This window comes from Paramisgurnus dabryanus, chromosome 5, assembly GCF_030506205.2.
Source record: "Paramisgurnus dabryanus chromosome 5, PD_genome_1.1, whole genome shotgun sequence".
Taxonomy (NCBI): Eukaryota; Metazoa; Chordata; class Actinopteri; order Cypriniformes; family Cobitidae; genus Paramisgurnus; species Paramisgurnus dabryanus.
Window position 1 is genome coordinate 48,991,355 of NC_133341.1, and position 16,307 is coordinate 49,007,661.

The 16,307-nt window shown below is 37.5% G+C and overlaps 1 protein-coding gene across 2 annotated transcripts in view; it reads left to right on the forward strand.

Moving 5' to 3' along the window:
• skic3 (SKI3 subunit of superkiller complex) overlaps window positions 1–16,307 on the forward strand; it is a 271,172-nt gene that overhangs the window by 108,828 nt on the left and 146,037 nt on the right. For both annotated transcript variants that reach the window (XM_065284603.1, XM_065284604.2), the window contains exons 33-34: window positions 11,187–11,240; window positions 11,335–11,446. In XM_065284603.1, the coding sequence (XP_065140675.1) occupies window positions 11,187–11,240; window positions 11,335–11,446 (166 nt within the window). The remainder of the gene's footprint in view (window positions 1–11,186; window positions 11,241–11,334; window positions 11,447–16,307) is intronic.

Below are 16,307 nucleotides of genomic sequence, written 5' to 3' on the forward strand. Positions count from 1 at the left end.
GCCCAACAAAGAAATATCCGGAAACGGTCCTGGAATGCCCATGGCATCGGACAGGTAGGCCCTATATGCGGTCGAAACTGGAGTGTGTGAGTAAAGAGGCGTGAATTTTAAGGAGAAAAACTGGGCATCGAATTTAGGCGTTTGACAGAAAGGACCCTCGCAGTGTCTGAAGGGGGTTTAAGCTGAGAAGCTCAGAGCATCAGACGGGTAGGTCCCACCTGCGGTCGAATGGGGCTCACCCATCACTTTGAAGGGGCAAGACGGATAAACAGTAGAAGATAAAAAGACTTTGCATAGTCTCCGAATGGGGAACCCATGCAGTAATGTAAATAGCGGAGCTTATAATGAAAACTATCTATCTATGAGTGAGAAATGATGAGGTTTAGACAAGCAGCAAAAGCTGATAGAAATTTACGTGAAATAAGAACTGATATGCAAGCCCTGAGCAATTGGAAGAAACACGATTGAATTGGCATGTTCCTAATGCAGGCTTCAACACCACCAATGTAACATGAGAATGTGATTGGTAACAGCGGGAATGCTCAGGTGTTGGAAACAAGCAAATAAATTAACTCCAGGTGTGGTTTCCTTGGAGAGATAGAAAAGTGAGTTCATGGAGAGTTTAAAAAAAAGTGAGTTCATGGTTAAATAATTTACAGTTTAATAGTACCTTTGGAGGATAGGTCAAATGTCTCTGAGTATACAGTTAAATCGAGGGGACAGAGAATGAAAAAAACATTTTTACCTTGTCTTTGTTGAATAATGGTAGTCTACCCACATTCAGGAACATAAAAAAAGTGCTAGACATGCTAAACATCTCAGTCTCATAGAAATTCCTCTTTTAGAAATGTCAGCCAGAAACGGCCCAATCTGAAAAACTGATGCTTATGACATCACAGGCATCTCACTGCCCCTCCACTTTAAAATAATTGGCTACATTTTTTGAGTGGCAGCAAAGTCAGCCAATCAGTAATGAGATTGCAAGTTAAACCAGTCGGGGGAGCCAAATAGGTGCAAAACCACTTGTTTAAAATCCCCCACCCTAATAGAGCTATCTGAGAGAGGTTTTTAGGAAGCTTCTAAGGCATTACAGACCCAAACAAAACAATTTTTGTCTACATGTCACATCATAGAACAAGGATAAATACCCCGTTCAATCATTATATGTCACCTTTAAGGTAAAACGGCTTTGTATGATGACTTACTAGGGATGGACTTGCATCCAGTTCTGGTGCCGGCAGGCTAACTACCGATGATGGGGAAAAATTCTATACGATTTTGCTGCACAGCACATGCGTGGCAGTTAAATTAGATTTTGAAGACCATCTTAAAACCATTATAGTGAGGGGCGCAGTGTTTCGTTGACAATTTTTGGACATTTTAGCGTTTTTATTTTATTAGAATGCTACAAGAGCAGCATGCAGGACAGAGCAACATTTTAATAAGCATTGAGAGAAGTTTACATATAAAGCAAAACTGGCTAAGGAGATTAAATGCGACAACGCTATATGACCGAAATATAACTTAAAACCCAGACAACCAAAGGAGGTGGATGGGTCCAATGATTTGCACTCAGCAATGCCAGAATACCAGGGTCTTTTTTTTCTCTTTTTTTTATTGAGAGAACAGAAAGGGAAAAAGAAAACAACATCTCCATTCACAAATACAATGTATCCCTTTACCACTCCCCTCCTCTTATTTTTAACTTTTAAACATATATGCATATGTACATGTACACATATACATAGAAAAAAAAAAAAAACACTGATAAGAAAGTCGGCAAAAATAATTGTATATAAACAAAGTATCGTGTATTAAACAAAGAACAACCCCCCACCCAATCCCTGGCTCAGCTCACCTCGACCAACACACATATTACTGGTTATTTATGCAATACAAACAGTACAAGAATAACAGGCACACATTTAATTGGGTAGTGACACTAAATTAGTGAAATAGGAAATAAAAGATTGCCATTTATGGAAAAATTTGACTGTACATCCTCTCATCGTGTATTTAATTTTCTCAAGTTTTAAAAAATACATGACGTCTCTGAGCCAACGGGAGATAGAAGGATATTTAACAGATTTCCAATGTAATAATAATAAGTGTCTTGCTAGTAAGGATGTGAAGGCTATGATGTCCTTTTGTTTAGGATTAAGTACAAGTGAGGGGTCAGGAATCCCAAATATAGCAATCAGAGGGCAAGGCTGAAGATTTACCCCAAGAACAGAGGACATAATATCAAAATAACCTACCCAGAAATCCTTAAAGTCAGGACAAAAAAAAACCATGTGGCTAAGATGACAAGGAGAACCATGACATTTATCACATTTATCTTCCACTTCCGGATATATTTCAGACAGTCTAAGCTTAGAAAAATGTACCCTATGTAAGACCTTAAATTGAATAAGTCCAAGACGAGCACAAGAGGTGGTAGAACGTATCCTTTCTATGGCCTGCTCCCAGGACTCATCATATATTTGTATTCCCAATTCCCTTTCCCAAGTACACTTAAGTTTGTCATTTGAGTAATCGCTAAGAGCTAAGATAATGTCATACAACTTTGAAATGATTCCTCTGTGATGAGGGACAAATGAAAGCATGGCTTCCCACTGATGTTTTAGAGGCAAAGAGGGGAAATTAGGGAAACACTTAGCCACAAAGCTACGAGTTTGGAAGTAGCGGAACATATGAGTAATAGGGAGTTCGTAGCGAGATGACAAATTGGTAAAACTATCAAATACACCATCTACATATAAATCTCTAAATTGTGTAATACCCTTGTCATACCACTGTGAAAATGTTGAGTCCAAAAGTGAAGGAGGAAATAAATGGTTCTTATACACAGGGCCCAATGAAGATGCATTTACAAATTTAAAGTGTCGTCTAAATTGATACCAGATTTTGATTGTGTTAAGAACTACTTGATTATCAGTATATAGAGAAGGTTTTATAGGTAAAGAGGAATAGAGTAGAGCAGGTGTAGAAGATCCCCTTAAAGATGATATTTCCAATTTACACCAAGAGGATCCAGGGGATTTTAACCAGTAGCAAAGTTTGTGGATGTGAGCCGCCCAATAGTAGGTTAAAAAATTAGGTAATGCATGTCCTCCACTAAATCTGCATCTCTGCAGTAGAGTTTTACGAACTCTAGGTGTTTTCCCACCCCAAATAAAAGAACAAATTATCTTATCAAGCGAGTCGAAAAAACTTTTTGGTAGAAATAGAGGAATTGACTGAAATAAAAAAAGAAATTTTGGTAAAATATTCATTTTAACAACATTTATCTTGCCAATTAATGAAAGAGGGAGGTTACCCCACCTTTGAATATCGGATGTAATCTTTGAGATAAGGGGAGTAAAATTTGCAGATGCAAGACTGGATAAAGAACGAGTCATGTTAACACCTAGGTATGTGAACCCTGATGGACGAAATGGGAAATCTGATTGTTGCATAAGACATGCTGCAGTATTAATGGAAAAACACTCACTTTTCCCCAAATTTAATTTATAACCTGAAAAAGAACTGAAGTTCTCCAGAATACTTAAAACAGCAGGGATAGAAATTATAGGATCAGTTACATACAATAACAAATCATCGGCGTACAACGATAATTTATATTCAGTTCCATTACGGGTGATTCCTTTGAAAAAAGGGGAAGATCTTAAAGTAATAGACAGAGGCTCAATAGCAATAGCAAAGAGCAAAGGTGATAAAGGGCAACCTTGGCGAGTTCCCCGTCCAAGGGCAAAATAATCAGAATAAACATCATTCGTATGAACACTGGCCTTAGGGGACGAATAAAGGAGGCGAATCCAAGAAATAAATTTTTCACCAAATCCAAATTTTTTTAAAACTGCAAATAAGTACTCCCACTCTACCCTATCGAACGCCTTTTCTGCATCTAAAGAGATCACAAGCTCGGGAAGTTTAGCTGAGTGTTTTGAGTAAATTATATTTAGAAGTGTACGGGTATTAAAAAACAATTGACGTCCCTTTATAAAACCATTTTGCTCTTCAGATATAATATGAGGAAGCACATTCTCTAAACGGGACGCAATTACTTTAGCCAATACCTTAACGTCGACATTAAGCAAAGACAATGGTCTGTAAGACCCACAGGAGGTCGAATCTTTGTCCTTTTTAAGAAGGAGAGCGATAGTGGCTTGTGTCAAGGTTGGTGGTAATGAACCACTTTCCAGGGATTCATTGAAGACAGATAAAAGTAACGGTGCCAGTTTGCCAATACATTTTTTTAAAAATTCTATCGGAAACCCATCGGGACCTGGGGCTTTTTTAGATTGCATAGCATTAATTGCATTTAATATTTCTTCAAGAGAGAGTGGAGAGTCCATTTGCGTGGCACTATTAGTATCAATGACAGGATTCGAAAGATTCTGAAGAAATGTATTCATTTTAGTATTATCTGTAGGAAATTCAGATTTATATAATAAAGAGTAAAATGATTTAAAAGTAGCATTAATTTCCAAGGGATCTGTAGTAATAGTATCATTAGTGTTTTTAATAGCAGGTATCAGACGGGAAGTAGCCTGTCGACGTAACTGATGTGCCAGTAAACGACTAGCCTTGTCGCCATGTTCGTAGTATGAGCCACGGCTACATAGTAGCAAGCGCTCTGCCTCTTTAGTTGAAATGAGATTGAATTCTGCTTGCAAATCAAGGCGCTGCTTAAGTAGTTCCGGAGAAGGGTTCAGTGCATATCTTTGATCAAGGTTACTAATTAAAGATGTAAGTGCATTAAGCCTGGCATTAATCTTTTTATTGGTAAGAGCAGAGTAAGAAATAATTTGACCTCTCAGGTAACATTTAAGTGTCTCCCATAACAATGAATATGAAGAAGAGTCATTGTGATTGAAAAATAAGAACTCCTCAATAGAATTTGAAATGAATTCACAGAATTCATTGTCTGCCAGAAGGAGAGAGTTAAATCTCCAAAGGGGTGGGCTACGCTTATAGGTAGAAAGTTGAATATCTAATAATAAAGGTGAATGGTCGGATATTACAATACCTAAATAGTCTGAAAAATTAACGCATGGATTAAGTGTACTGTCAATAAAAAAGTAATCAATCCTAGAATATGAATGGTGTACCTGGAAAAAGAAAGAAAAAATTTTAATAGAGGGGTTACGAGATCTCCATGGATCAATAAGACCATTCTGTTTCATAAAATCCGAGAATATTTTAGACATAGCAGATTGAGTCAGATTTCGAGGATTAGACCGGTCTAAGATTGGGTCAAGAACACAATTTAGATCCCCACCGAGGATCAGCAGATGTGTATTCAAGAAGGGGATGTTACTCAGCAATCTATTAGCGAATTCAACATCATCGAAGTTTGGGGCATATACATTTACCAACAGAACCTTTTTTTGCATCAGGGTACCAGCAACCATGAGATATCTGCCATTCCTATTAGCAATAACATCGGTAGATGAAACCTGAACTCTTTTGTTTATTAAAATGGCGACTCCCCTAGCTTTGGAATTAAAGTTTGAATGGAATACTTGACCAACCCAAGGGCAATGTAACCTACAATGATCTTTGACACGGAGGTGAGTCTCCTGCAAAAATACTAAATCAGAGTTTAAACGTTTCAAGTGAGTAAAAACCTTAGATCTCTTAACAGGATTACCCATACCTCTGATATTCCAACTGATGAATCTGAGTGGTGTGCCTGACCCAGCAATGCTGGGATCTATATTGCCATTAACCATTTGAATAAAACACTTTCTTTTTTTCTTTTTTTTGAAAATGGTCAAATAGAGCGAGGTGGGACACCCTCCCCTCCCAACAAACCCCTAAACATAAATACACCCAAAGTCCCCATATAACCAAAGAACAAAGGAGACAGCAGTGTTTCCCACATAAACAAAAAGTTGTTCAAAATAGCTTTGAACAACCCGGAGACAATGCAGAACAAACACAAGAAGGAAAAAGAGAAAGGAAAAAAAACTGCCGATCTGGACACTAAGCATATGCGCGTGAATACAATAAAACACATGAAAATAAAGATGTAACAATTAACAATAGGCACTCAGACCTGTGCAAATAGATGCAGAAAACATAAAATGAGGTAGTCCGGATTAGACCTGCTATAACCAAGCAATGGTGAAACCTACTAGGCCTGAAGCAAAAGGAAAAAAAAAAGTGCAGCAGGCCAGAAAACCGCTTAATACTGAACAAATAAAGAACTAAGTGAATTTACAACCTCTATAATAAAAGACAGATCTGAAAAGCTATCGAGGCTCAACCAGGAACCAAAGTTTTAACAAAATCGCTGGCTTCCTCCGCAGAAACGAAGTCCTTCTCAACCCTGTTGTAAGTAATGCGAAGTCGCGCTGGATAAAACAGACCGTATCGAACACCGTCAATGCTCCGGAGTTGGCGTCTGACCTCGTTAAACGCAGCCCGAGCCCGAGCTATCTTGGCAGTGAGGTCAGGGAACAGTGAGATGTTCATACCTTTGACTTTAATCTGTCGGAGCTCTCTAGCGTGGCGCAAAATGTCAACACAGTCACTGTGATAATGAAATCTGCACACAATGACTCGTGGACGATCACCGCGCTTGGGTTGGAGGGTCCGGTGGGACCGGTCCAAAAGTGGCTCCTTTTCCAGAGTGAACGCTTCCTTCAGTAAGGCGGCTACTGCAGCAGTAGTACAGGTGTCAGGACCCTCGGGTACTCCCACTATCCTAATGTTATTACGCCGTGATCTGGACTCCAAGTCTTCACATTTATTTTCCAACCTGTCTACGTTAGCTGTGAGGCGCTCGATAAAAGTTTTCATCCCGGCGATGTCATCGGAGCATTCGGTGAGTGCGTGCTCCATCTCACCGACCGTACCTTTTAGCTTGGACATGGTAGCATCGGTAGCTGCTTTATCATTCGCCAGCTGAGATTTCACCGCTTGCAGGTCGTGCTTAATAGTAGGCAAAACATCGCAGAGTGTATCCTGAAGCTCCTTTTTAAAAATATCGGCAATATCTTTCCTCACCGAGGCCAACAACTCAAGCTTGAGTGCAGCGATATCCAGGTTAGCGTGCATCGGGGCGGCCTCGACCTCAGAAGCAACAGATGACCCACTTGAGGGTGTGGTCGCAATTTGAGTACTGGGCCGCAGTTGTGTCTGAATAGTTTTACGAGTTTTAGAGTTCTTTCCAGCCATCTTACGCAGTTGGAGTTAGACTTCCAAGCAAAGAAAAAAAATACTGCGGAGTAAGATTGTACAAAATATGTTGCAAAAGCGCTAAATAATTACGATATTAACCGAAATCAGCAAGAGCTTCCAAACTCATGTCCTACTCCATTAAAGCTCCGCAGCACCCCCCCACCAGGGTCTTTAAAACTTTTTGAACTGTGGGGAGATCTACTGGAATAGCATCGGGTTTGATTCAGATTTTTTTAGCGAATGGAGGAATTGCATTGTTGAAAAAAAAAATGAAAATTGACTGAACGGAATTGATTAAGGTAGCTTATATTATGCCAGAGGGCGTCAAAGAAAGGCTGTGAATCAGGGTAAGTGGGCATTAGTTTAATGTCAACTTTGCCAGGTCTATACCTAGCAGGTTTTTATTTTATTTTTTATTAAAAGGAAGATTAAGAGATTACCTGTTGCGGCATGTTTTAGACAGCTCGGGATCTGCAGAGGCAGACTGGAATAAAAAATATTTTGAGTATGCAGGGATCCTGGGACAGATTTAAGCCATGATTAATGTCAGACATCATTTAAATGGTAAAATCAGCGTCATGGCTCCACCATCGACTGGAAAGAACAAATCGACTGGCAGACGACGAATATTCTGCGTTAGTAACGATTAACCGTGCAAATGCGCGTTTTCTAAATGAATGAATTTGAATGAATTACGGTGAAATCCCGGCACATCCAAACTCCCTTTGTGCCACAGAAGTAGTTGTATTACAAACGCTATTCCAGTAAAGTCTACAGGATTATTTATATGCTGTTCTTCAAATTGTTTCAGGTATTTTCATGATGATAAAGAATGATATTTATTTAACAAGTGTTGCTTTTTTTATTTCACGTTATAAACGACTCAGACTTATAATGATTTTTGATTGATAAGGACTTCCTACTGATCACAGAGCCGCAGTACACGCACAAGCTGTGCATGAAACAGCCTTGCGATTCAGAATCGATTTCAGACAGGCATTTTTATTGGGACACGCGATTGAATGTTACATCCCTAATGATCCACTATATAAGCTATATTCATTGTAGTTTCATATTTAAAATAACTGTTACCTCTTTCACTTTCTCTCTCTCTAGTTTATACTACAATTAAATAAAAAAACATGGTTACTGTAATAAAACCATTGTAACAACAATTTTAAAAACAATAGTTAAACCTTGGCTAGTGTAGTAAAACCATGGTTTTGCGGATAGTAATCAATACACAAAACATGGTTACTACACTTTTACCACAGTAAAATCATGGTTAATTTTCATAAGGGAGGTACAATGGATCATAATGTGCTATTAATTGTTCAATTGACTAAATTCCATTGCAGTTCAATTGTCTCCTGTAGGCTGTGTATGAATTAACAGTGAATATTTACATATATTTTAACATTTGGTGTGGATCATTCCGCTGTTTATCTTATCGTGTCAATCCAAAATTTGCTCTGCTTAGAGTCTGATGTGATGTTCCAAACTCACTGTACACCCTACTGGATGCACCAGGAACAGCAGGGGCGTGAAACAACCTGGGCCGTATATCTGCCTGAGGTCCTAAATCTGCCTTGCTCTAGGTCCGCAGCCTCCCCTTCTCACCAATTTGGCGAGCTTCTCCATTTGTTAGGGCCCGAGCACCGAGAGTGTTTGGTTATCAATAGGAGACGTGCGGAAAGCGGAAAAATTGGGGCGGAAACAGAGGTGCAGCGGAGTTGGTCCACGCACTTTGCCTGTGCACCCCAAAAACCGTTTACTTTTAAGGACACGGCTCTTCACGGCAGGCACCATTAAAGATAAACATATTTGCACTAAAAGCTGCACAAAACGCATCCACTATACACTAGAAAGCTGTAGCCTCACCGCTTGCCGCACAAAGGGCCTTAACTATTAGCCGCGGTTGTGGACAAATGTGAAGTGAATGCAGCTAAACGCAGCCAAAATGCACGAAAGAGACCAAGTCTGTACGCTTGAAAGAGACAAAATGAAAGAGTATGAGTCTGTGTGCGCAAGAGAGAGAGACACAAAATGCGCGAAAGAGAGAGACAGAGACAAAATGCGCGAAAGAGATAGAAACAAAACGCATGAAAGAGTCCGAGTCTATTTTCAAAGTTACCTTTGAGAATAAAACTGCATTAGTTATGCATAAACAGAGTAATGTTTGCTTAATTATTTTTTTAAATAATAGAAAATTATAAATTAGGAGAATCAGGGCACCTCTAATTTTAATATAACCCAGCAAAATTTACTTTGGGCCTACGGCCCTAAGTCAGGTTTAATTTTTGGCCCTTGGTAGGAGAAAGTTTGGGCACCCCTGGTCTAAGTTGAGGGAAGAACATAGTAAAATTGTTTTCCTTTAACAAAAATGGAATTATCTCATCTTTTTGTTCAAAATGTTGTATGTTTAATAAATTTACCCATATTTGAGAGGTGATAAAAAGAACAAATAAAGATTGAATAAGAATGAAAAGTTTTTTTGTTTGTTTGTTTGTTTGTTTAAAAGCAGATGGGCTGTTCTTTCATTTGATATATTGTATGTTTATAAATGTAAAGGTGCATTGTGTAACTCTCTTGACAGAAATTCAATATATTATACATAACTATATTATCAATGGTGTATAAAGACCTTACATGCTGAACTGTAGAATGATTCATTTTTATCTACATACACCACGGGTCCCTTAACATGGAATTCGCTGTCATGTTTCTACTGCTCTACATAGCGCATTTCGTCCCTACATGTCAGACAACGAGATGTTTGTCCTGTGGAGGCTACCATATGCGTTTTGAAATATGCATTTTGAAACTAACTCTTTCCCCGCCATTGACGAGTTATCTCGTCAATAAGAGAAAACATTTGAATGAAAAAAAAACTGTTCCTGATGAGTTTTTATATTAATCTGTAATACCACAATTATCCAGTATATGGACTTACCCAATTTATAAAAAACTGAAGCAAAAAAAAATTGCTAATTTAAATGCTGTGTATGTATTGATAACCATTCTGAATCTGACAAATAACTTAACAAAAATGCAATTATTTTAGCTTTTTGCTAAAAAAAATTTGTTTTTAAGAAAAATACCCATATTTAAAAGTTTGTAAGCAGAGAAAAAAATGAATGAACATAGATATTCTTAGATAAAGTTTTGTTTGTTTGTTTATTGTTTGTTTGAAAGCAGAGGGTCTTTTGTGAGAGGGACTTTTGTGAGAATGTTCGTCATATATGTAAAAAAAAGAATATACTCCTGGCTTAATCAATGCAAGATTTTTAAGTCCGAGTAATGAATAGTGTAATTGCATTTTGTGCGAGAATAGAAGATCGGACAAATATCTATTTAGCCAAAACTCATTTATGTGGCCGAATTTAAATGGAACCGTTTTTACAAATTAGATGGGTCTGATCAGAGAAGTGACCCTGTGTACAAAGGCCCTATAATCTCTGCTTTAATTTTAAAATAATGTGAAATAAATATAGTAAAATGGATATTCTGAAAATGTAACTGATGCAATTGTGAGAAAATTGGCAAAATAATTAGGAAAATTAAAAAACATTGGTTGTTTGGAATTCGGCCTTTAGCTGAGTGTTTCATTTTATTCGGCTTCGGACAATTTTTTTGATAATAAATAATTTTTTTTTTTTACATTTATGTATGGGCCCAATCTGTGGTCACCTGCAAAAATGTGCAGAGCTTGACCACTAGTTGGCACTTTAACATGAAGGCACTCAATATAGGCTATAACTACAGAAATGAGCCAATCATTCACCATCAGCCAATCTAGTGCAGACAACTTGACTAAATGCATATAGCTTGAAAAGAGACATTAAATAATCTAACATAAAACGCAGGTGTCTAATTAGCGGTGATTTATATTTATAATGTATAGGATTTTATAAGTTTCCACATGGTTTCTGTTATGATGTGGGGTCTATGTTCGTGTCTATGACAGTTCATTGATCAGATTATTTTTTCATCAGGGCGGTGCTGTGGCTGGCCGTGTGGCATCTCATGCCAGCTTGACTCTTGGAAAGGTAGCTTTATACTTAATAATCTTTGTATGTAGTATTATGTGTCTGAATTAAAAAATTAAAAAGTCTCTCATCGCTTACTGCTTTCCATCTGTAGAGGGCATTGCTGTACAGTGGAGTAAATCACTTGGCTTCCGGCCGTCACTCCATAAAGGACAGAAGACAGAATGCTCTGAAAACAATTCAAAGAGCTGTGCTGCTGTGTCCAGGTGAGCTGAATATTAAGAACTACAGATGTGGCCTTTAAAAATGCCGTCTCTAAGAGCAGAATGCCGCGAGCACTTCCGAAATTCTGTGATATCCCGCCGAAGGGGGATTCGGTGGGGGATGCAGGAAATAAAAAACCTGTAGAGGGCAGTCGTGTTTCAATTAGGTCATACTGACGACAATGTGTGCTCGACTTTATGCTTTAAGCATACTATATGATATTGATGTAACATGACAGGGATTCTCGGTGCTTTGGCAGTACTTTGATGTCACATGCAAGCTTTTTGACAGACATTTGGTTGACAAAGTTTTCTTTTGCCAGTTAGCAAAACAGTCAAATATAGTTTCTGAGGTGTTTGTCATCGGCAAAAGGCGCCGTTTCTCTGTTGGTGATTAAAACCCGTTGGCTATATGGGATTTTTTAAATTAACATTTGTTCTACTTATTATTATTTTTTTGCCTACATTTACTCAAATAATATCAATGTAAAAATAGTAAGTAAATCATAGTTCAAGTTAGGCGTAAAACGTACATTTTTTTAAGTTGATGTTAAATACAAATAATATTAATTTGAAGAAAGCAATTATTACAGTTTTAAAAACTTATAACTCTGACCTTATCAAATATATTGATTAAAATAATCTGTAAATTAAATACTTATATTATTAAGGCGTATACATCAAATAAAATATGTACATTTTAAACATAATATCTATTTCTAGTAATTTATTTTGTTTTATCTAACTAAAAAAAAAATCACATAACTGACATTAAAAGATTTTATTAAGTTACTTTAATCATTTTTTTAGATAGCCTACATTTACAAAGCCACTGAATCATTTTTTACAGTGTATACATTATGATCTTACGGTATTATTAAATGCATATAAATAAAAATATGTAACTAAATGAAGGAGATGTCATACACGGACTCCATGAAAGCATACGTTTTCTTGTTTGGTCCACGTGGGGTTAAACGGTCACATAGTCCATAAAAATCTGACTCAAATGCGCGTCATTTGATTCATTTTTTTCTGTGCAATTAGAAGAGAAGTGATGTATAAATGAATCTTATAACAAACCTCTAATTCGCGTAGACCTTGAAGAGACCGAGAGCATTTGCGCAATATCATCAACTAGTTTATCTAATTGTACATTTAGTTCATTTTTGCATCTGAACGTTTTTAATAGCTTGAACATGGTTGTAATGTGCTTTTCTGCATTACTGTACTTTTTATATTATCATGTTTTCCTTTACATGGTATGAAACTCGATATAAAGTGTGCAATGGTGTTAAACACATTTGTATAATGTGTTATACTTTTGTAGTTAGTAAATAAAATCATATTGTGAGTGTAAATATTCATAAATTCGAGGAGTTTCTGAGGTGTTTGTCTTCTGCAAAAGGCGCAGTTTCTCTGTTGCTGATTAAAACCCGTTGGCTATATGAGATTTTTTTAAATTAACATTTGTTCTACTTATTATTTTATTATTTTTTTGCCTACATTTACTCAAATAATATCAATGTAAAAATAGTAAGTAAATCATAGTTCAAGTTAGGCGTAAAACGTACATTTTTTTAAGTTGATGTTAAATGCAAATAATATTAATTTGCTTTCACATGGTTGTAATGTGCCTTTCTTCATAGCTGTGCTTTTTATATTATCATGTTTCACTTCACACTGGTGTTTCACTGGGAATTTGTATGTTATACTTTTAACTAGGTAGGCTAATAAGTAAATCAAATCTATTGCTTTTATTATCCACCATATATTTTTGCTTTTTAAATAACAAACATGGCTGTTTTAACACAAATTAAGTATTTATTTATTGGTAAATCCAGAACAAGTAGCAATGAGGTGTAAGTTTGTGTAAGCTCCACTTGATTTAATTATTTTATTCCGCCGAATGGAAAAAAATCCATAGGCTATCTGAATGAATGGGATTCAGGAAGTACAATAGGCTATACGCACGTTAGTAAGACCTTTCGGCAGATCACGTTTGCCAAAACACCAAAAGAAACGCGTTTTCAAAAGATATTGCGAGCAAACACAGACGTTTTCATCCGGACGGGATTACATTTCTCAGTTGACCTTTGGCGAAAAAACAGTAGGTAAAATGCTCTGGAATTTACAGATTACAGAGGTCGTCAGAGAAAAACGATTCAGACGGGATTAAAAACACAATGGACCTCTGAGAAGCATGATTTTCTCAAAATGATTTTTGTCGAGGGTGCCCTGCAAGCACGAGTGTGAAGCCTATGAATGAAAAGTTATTATTCGCTTTAAGTCATTTCACACACACCAGCGCAGCGCGTACACTGGCGCGGAGCAGAGCGAGACCTTCAGCCAAACCCTGTTGCTGAAGGAGACGGACCGGATCTCCGGCAAGGTGTGTTGTGGACCCGAGGAGGCGGAGCTGTGCTCCGGCCCAATTTAACCTATCTTTCTTGTACTTCCACTAACTGAGGTATCCGTCCTCCTTTGCTGTCTGCCTGGTATGATTTTATTGGTCATCTAGGAATAATTTTCTCTTTATCTTACTTAATGGGGCGCAGCGCAAACCCGTTGGCCTGTGACATCACACTACTGCGAGATCTATTCAAAAGCATACTGTAGGCCTACTGTCTCGCAGTGCCTAGACGTCACATGCCGTCCGATCGGTCTGCGTGGCGCCGCAAGAAGTCAAACGAGCGCTGAGCATTGAGTCAAATAGGACAAGCGTCAGAAAATTACAGAGGTCCGGACGGCCATGCCCTTTGTTTTGCCTCAAAATGCAGACAAATAATGTTTTTAGTAAGGCATGTTTGTTAAAATTATAAGACGAGCGTAAGAAATATATTTATTTCTTATTCATTTCTTATTATTTCTTATTTCTTATTTATTTCTTATTTATTTCTTATTCTTATTTCTTATTTAATATATTTCCTATTTATTTTCCTATTTAGGCTTAGTTATATTTCCTATTTAGGCTTAGTCCTGGCTTAAGCTTATAAAGACCCCGCAAAAACCCTGCTACAGCTCCTGAGGGGGTGCTCTCACTATTCACATGTAAATAAAATGGTTAGAAACCGGTTTTTCTGGTTCTCATTGCAGGACTGTGCGGGGGGAGGGCATTCCGTTTTCATGTGGAGACACTTAACAAACACATTTGAAATACACCAAGTTCCAGATTAGAACAAACACCAAAAACGCATCACGTTTGATAGCAGTGCATGTAGGCCCTACTTATTTGAGTATAATGATAGAGTAAGTATTGTGTTGGACACTATTTTGGATATCAAATTGTCCTTTTCTCCAGACAAATTAAACACTGATGTGCATGTCTATAGATCTTATCTATAGAGTCATTGCTATCATTTTCACTTTTGTGTTGGGTTAATTCCCTGACCAGACCTCTGTCATTTTCTTACGCTCGTCTTATAATTTGACTCAACGCTCAGCGCTCGTGTGGCTTCTTGCTGCACCGCGCAGACCGATCGGCATGTGACGTCTTAGCAGAGGTGGGACAATGTCATTGTTATGCAAGTCACAAGTAAGTCTTTGCCCTCGAGTCCCGAGTCAAGTCGAGTCAAAGATGAGGCAAGTCCCAAGTCGAGTCAAAATTCAAAGCCAACAAGTCTGAAGTCGAGTCCAAAGTCCTACCATTTTAGTTTTGAATCATGTCAAGTCCTCTTACCACAGAAATAAAATGCGTGCTGTGGACAGGTGGAGGGAGCCCCCTATACTGCATTACATTTGCAAAAGATCAAATTGGCCATGATGCCACCATGGCTGAAAACTCGCTCTACTGGAGCACTAGAAGCAGGCACTGCCAAGGCTACTTGAAAGAGTGAAGGAAGAGTGCCCAGAACAAAAGGGCATTCTGTCCTTCTGCCATGTCAAGTGATTTAGGGTATATTCATACCAGGAAAGTCCGCTAGTTCACTTGCTTTGGTCCGGACCAAATGTTTTTTATTTTTTTATTTTTTGGTGCGGTTCACCAATAAGACATTTTAAATTACTGCTATTATTTTGCCATGAAATAAATAATGCAGGTTGGCAAGACATTTCTTTTGATTTTGCGTTTTGTTCCGCAATCGCGGAAAAGTTAAATTACGCGGATTTAGATGCGCTGTTTGTATGCATAATATTCTGCTATTACAACAAAGGTATTTAAAATTATTGCCATACACAGTATATATACACACGACATAAACTGCTTGATAGCGCGTCTCATAATTTTCCATTACTATGAATGCTTTATATGTGTTTATTCTTATTTTTATTAAAACAGAACAACAATAAATTAGTAAAATTACTCGCTTATATTTAACAAAACAAATAGACAGAAAACATTGTACCCGCCTTATAACATAAATAAATCTTAAGATCCTTAGATTTTTCGAAACAAATTATTGGCTTGCATTTCTTAATGAATATAAAACTACAACAATATAAACATGGACAAACTCACCTAAGTTAAGCAAAGAAATAAAAAGTTTATTATTACAATTAAGGTATTCAAAATCATTGCCGTATATGCACGATGCTTGATAGCGCGTCTCACACTAGCAGAATAACAATAATATAAAACATTTGGTGCGAATCGAGGTCGGTACATGTTCACACCTTAAACGAACAGTACTAGAGTTCGTTTGGAACCGGACCGCAAGGGCGTAGGTTTGATTCTGGCATTGGTGGGGACATAAATAAAATGGTCGCATTGCAAAAACTGTTTATCACCGTTTACTTGACATAAACAACAGACAACTCAGTATGCACTTTACTCAGTGACATCTGACTCGCCACCCCCGGTGCCATCCCAAATTTAATGTACTATAATAAACAATTCGTTATGTCCTAGAGCCTAATAAACAGTAAC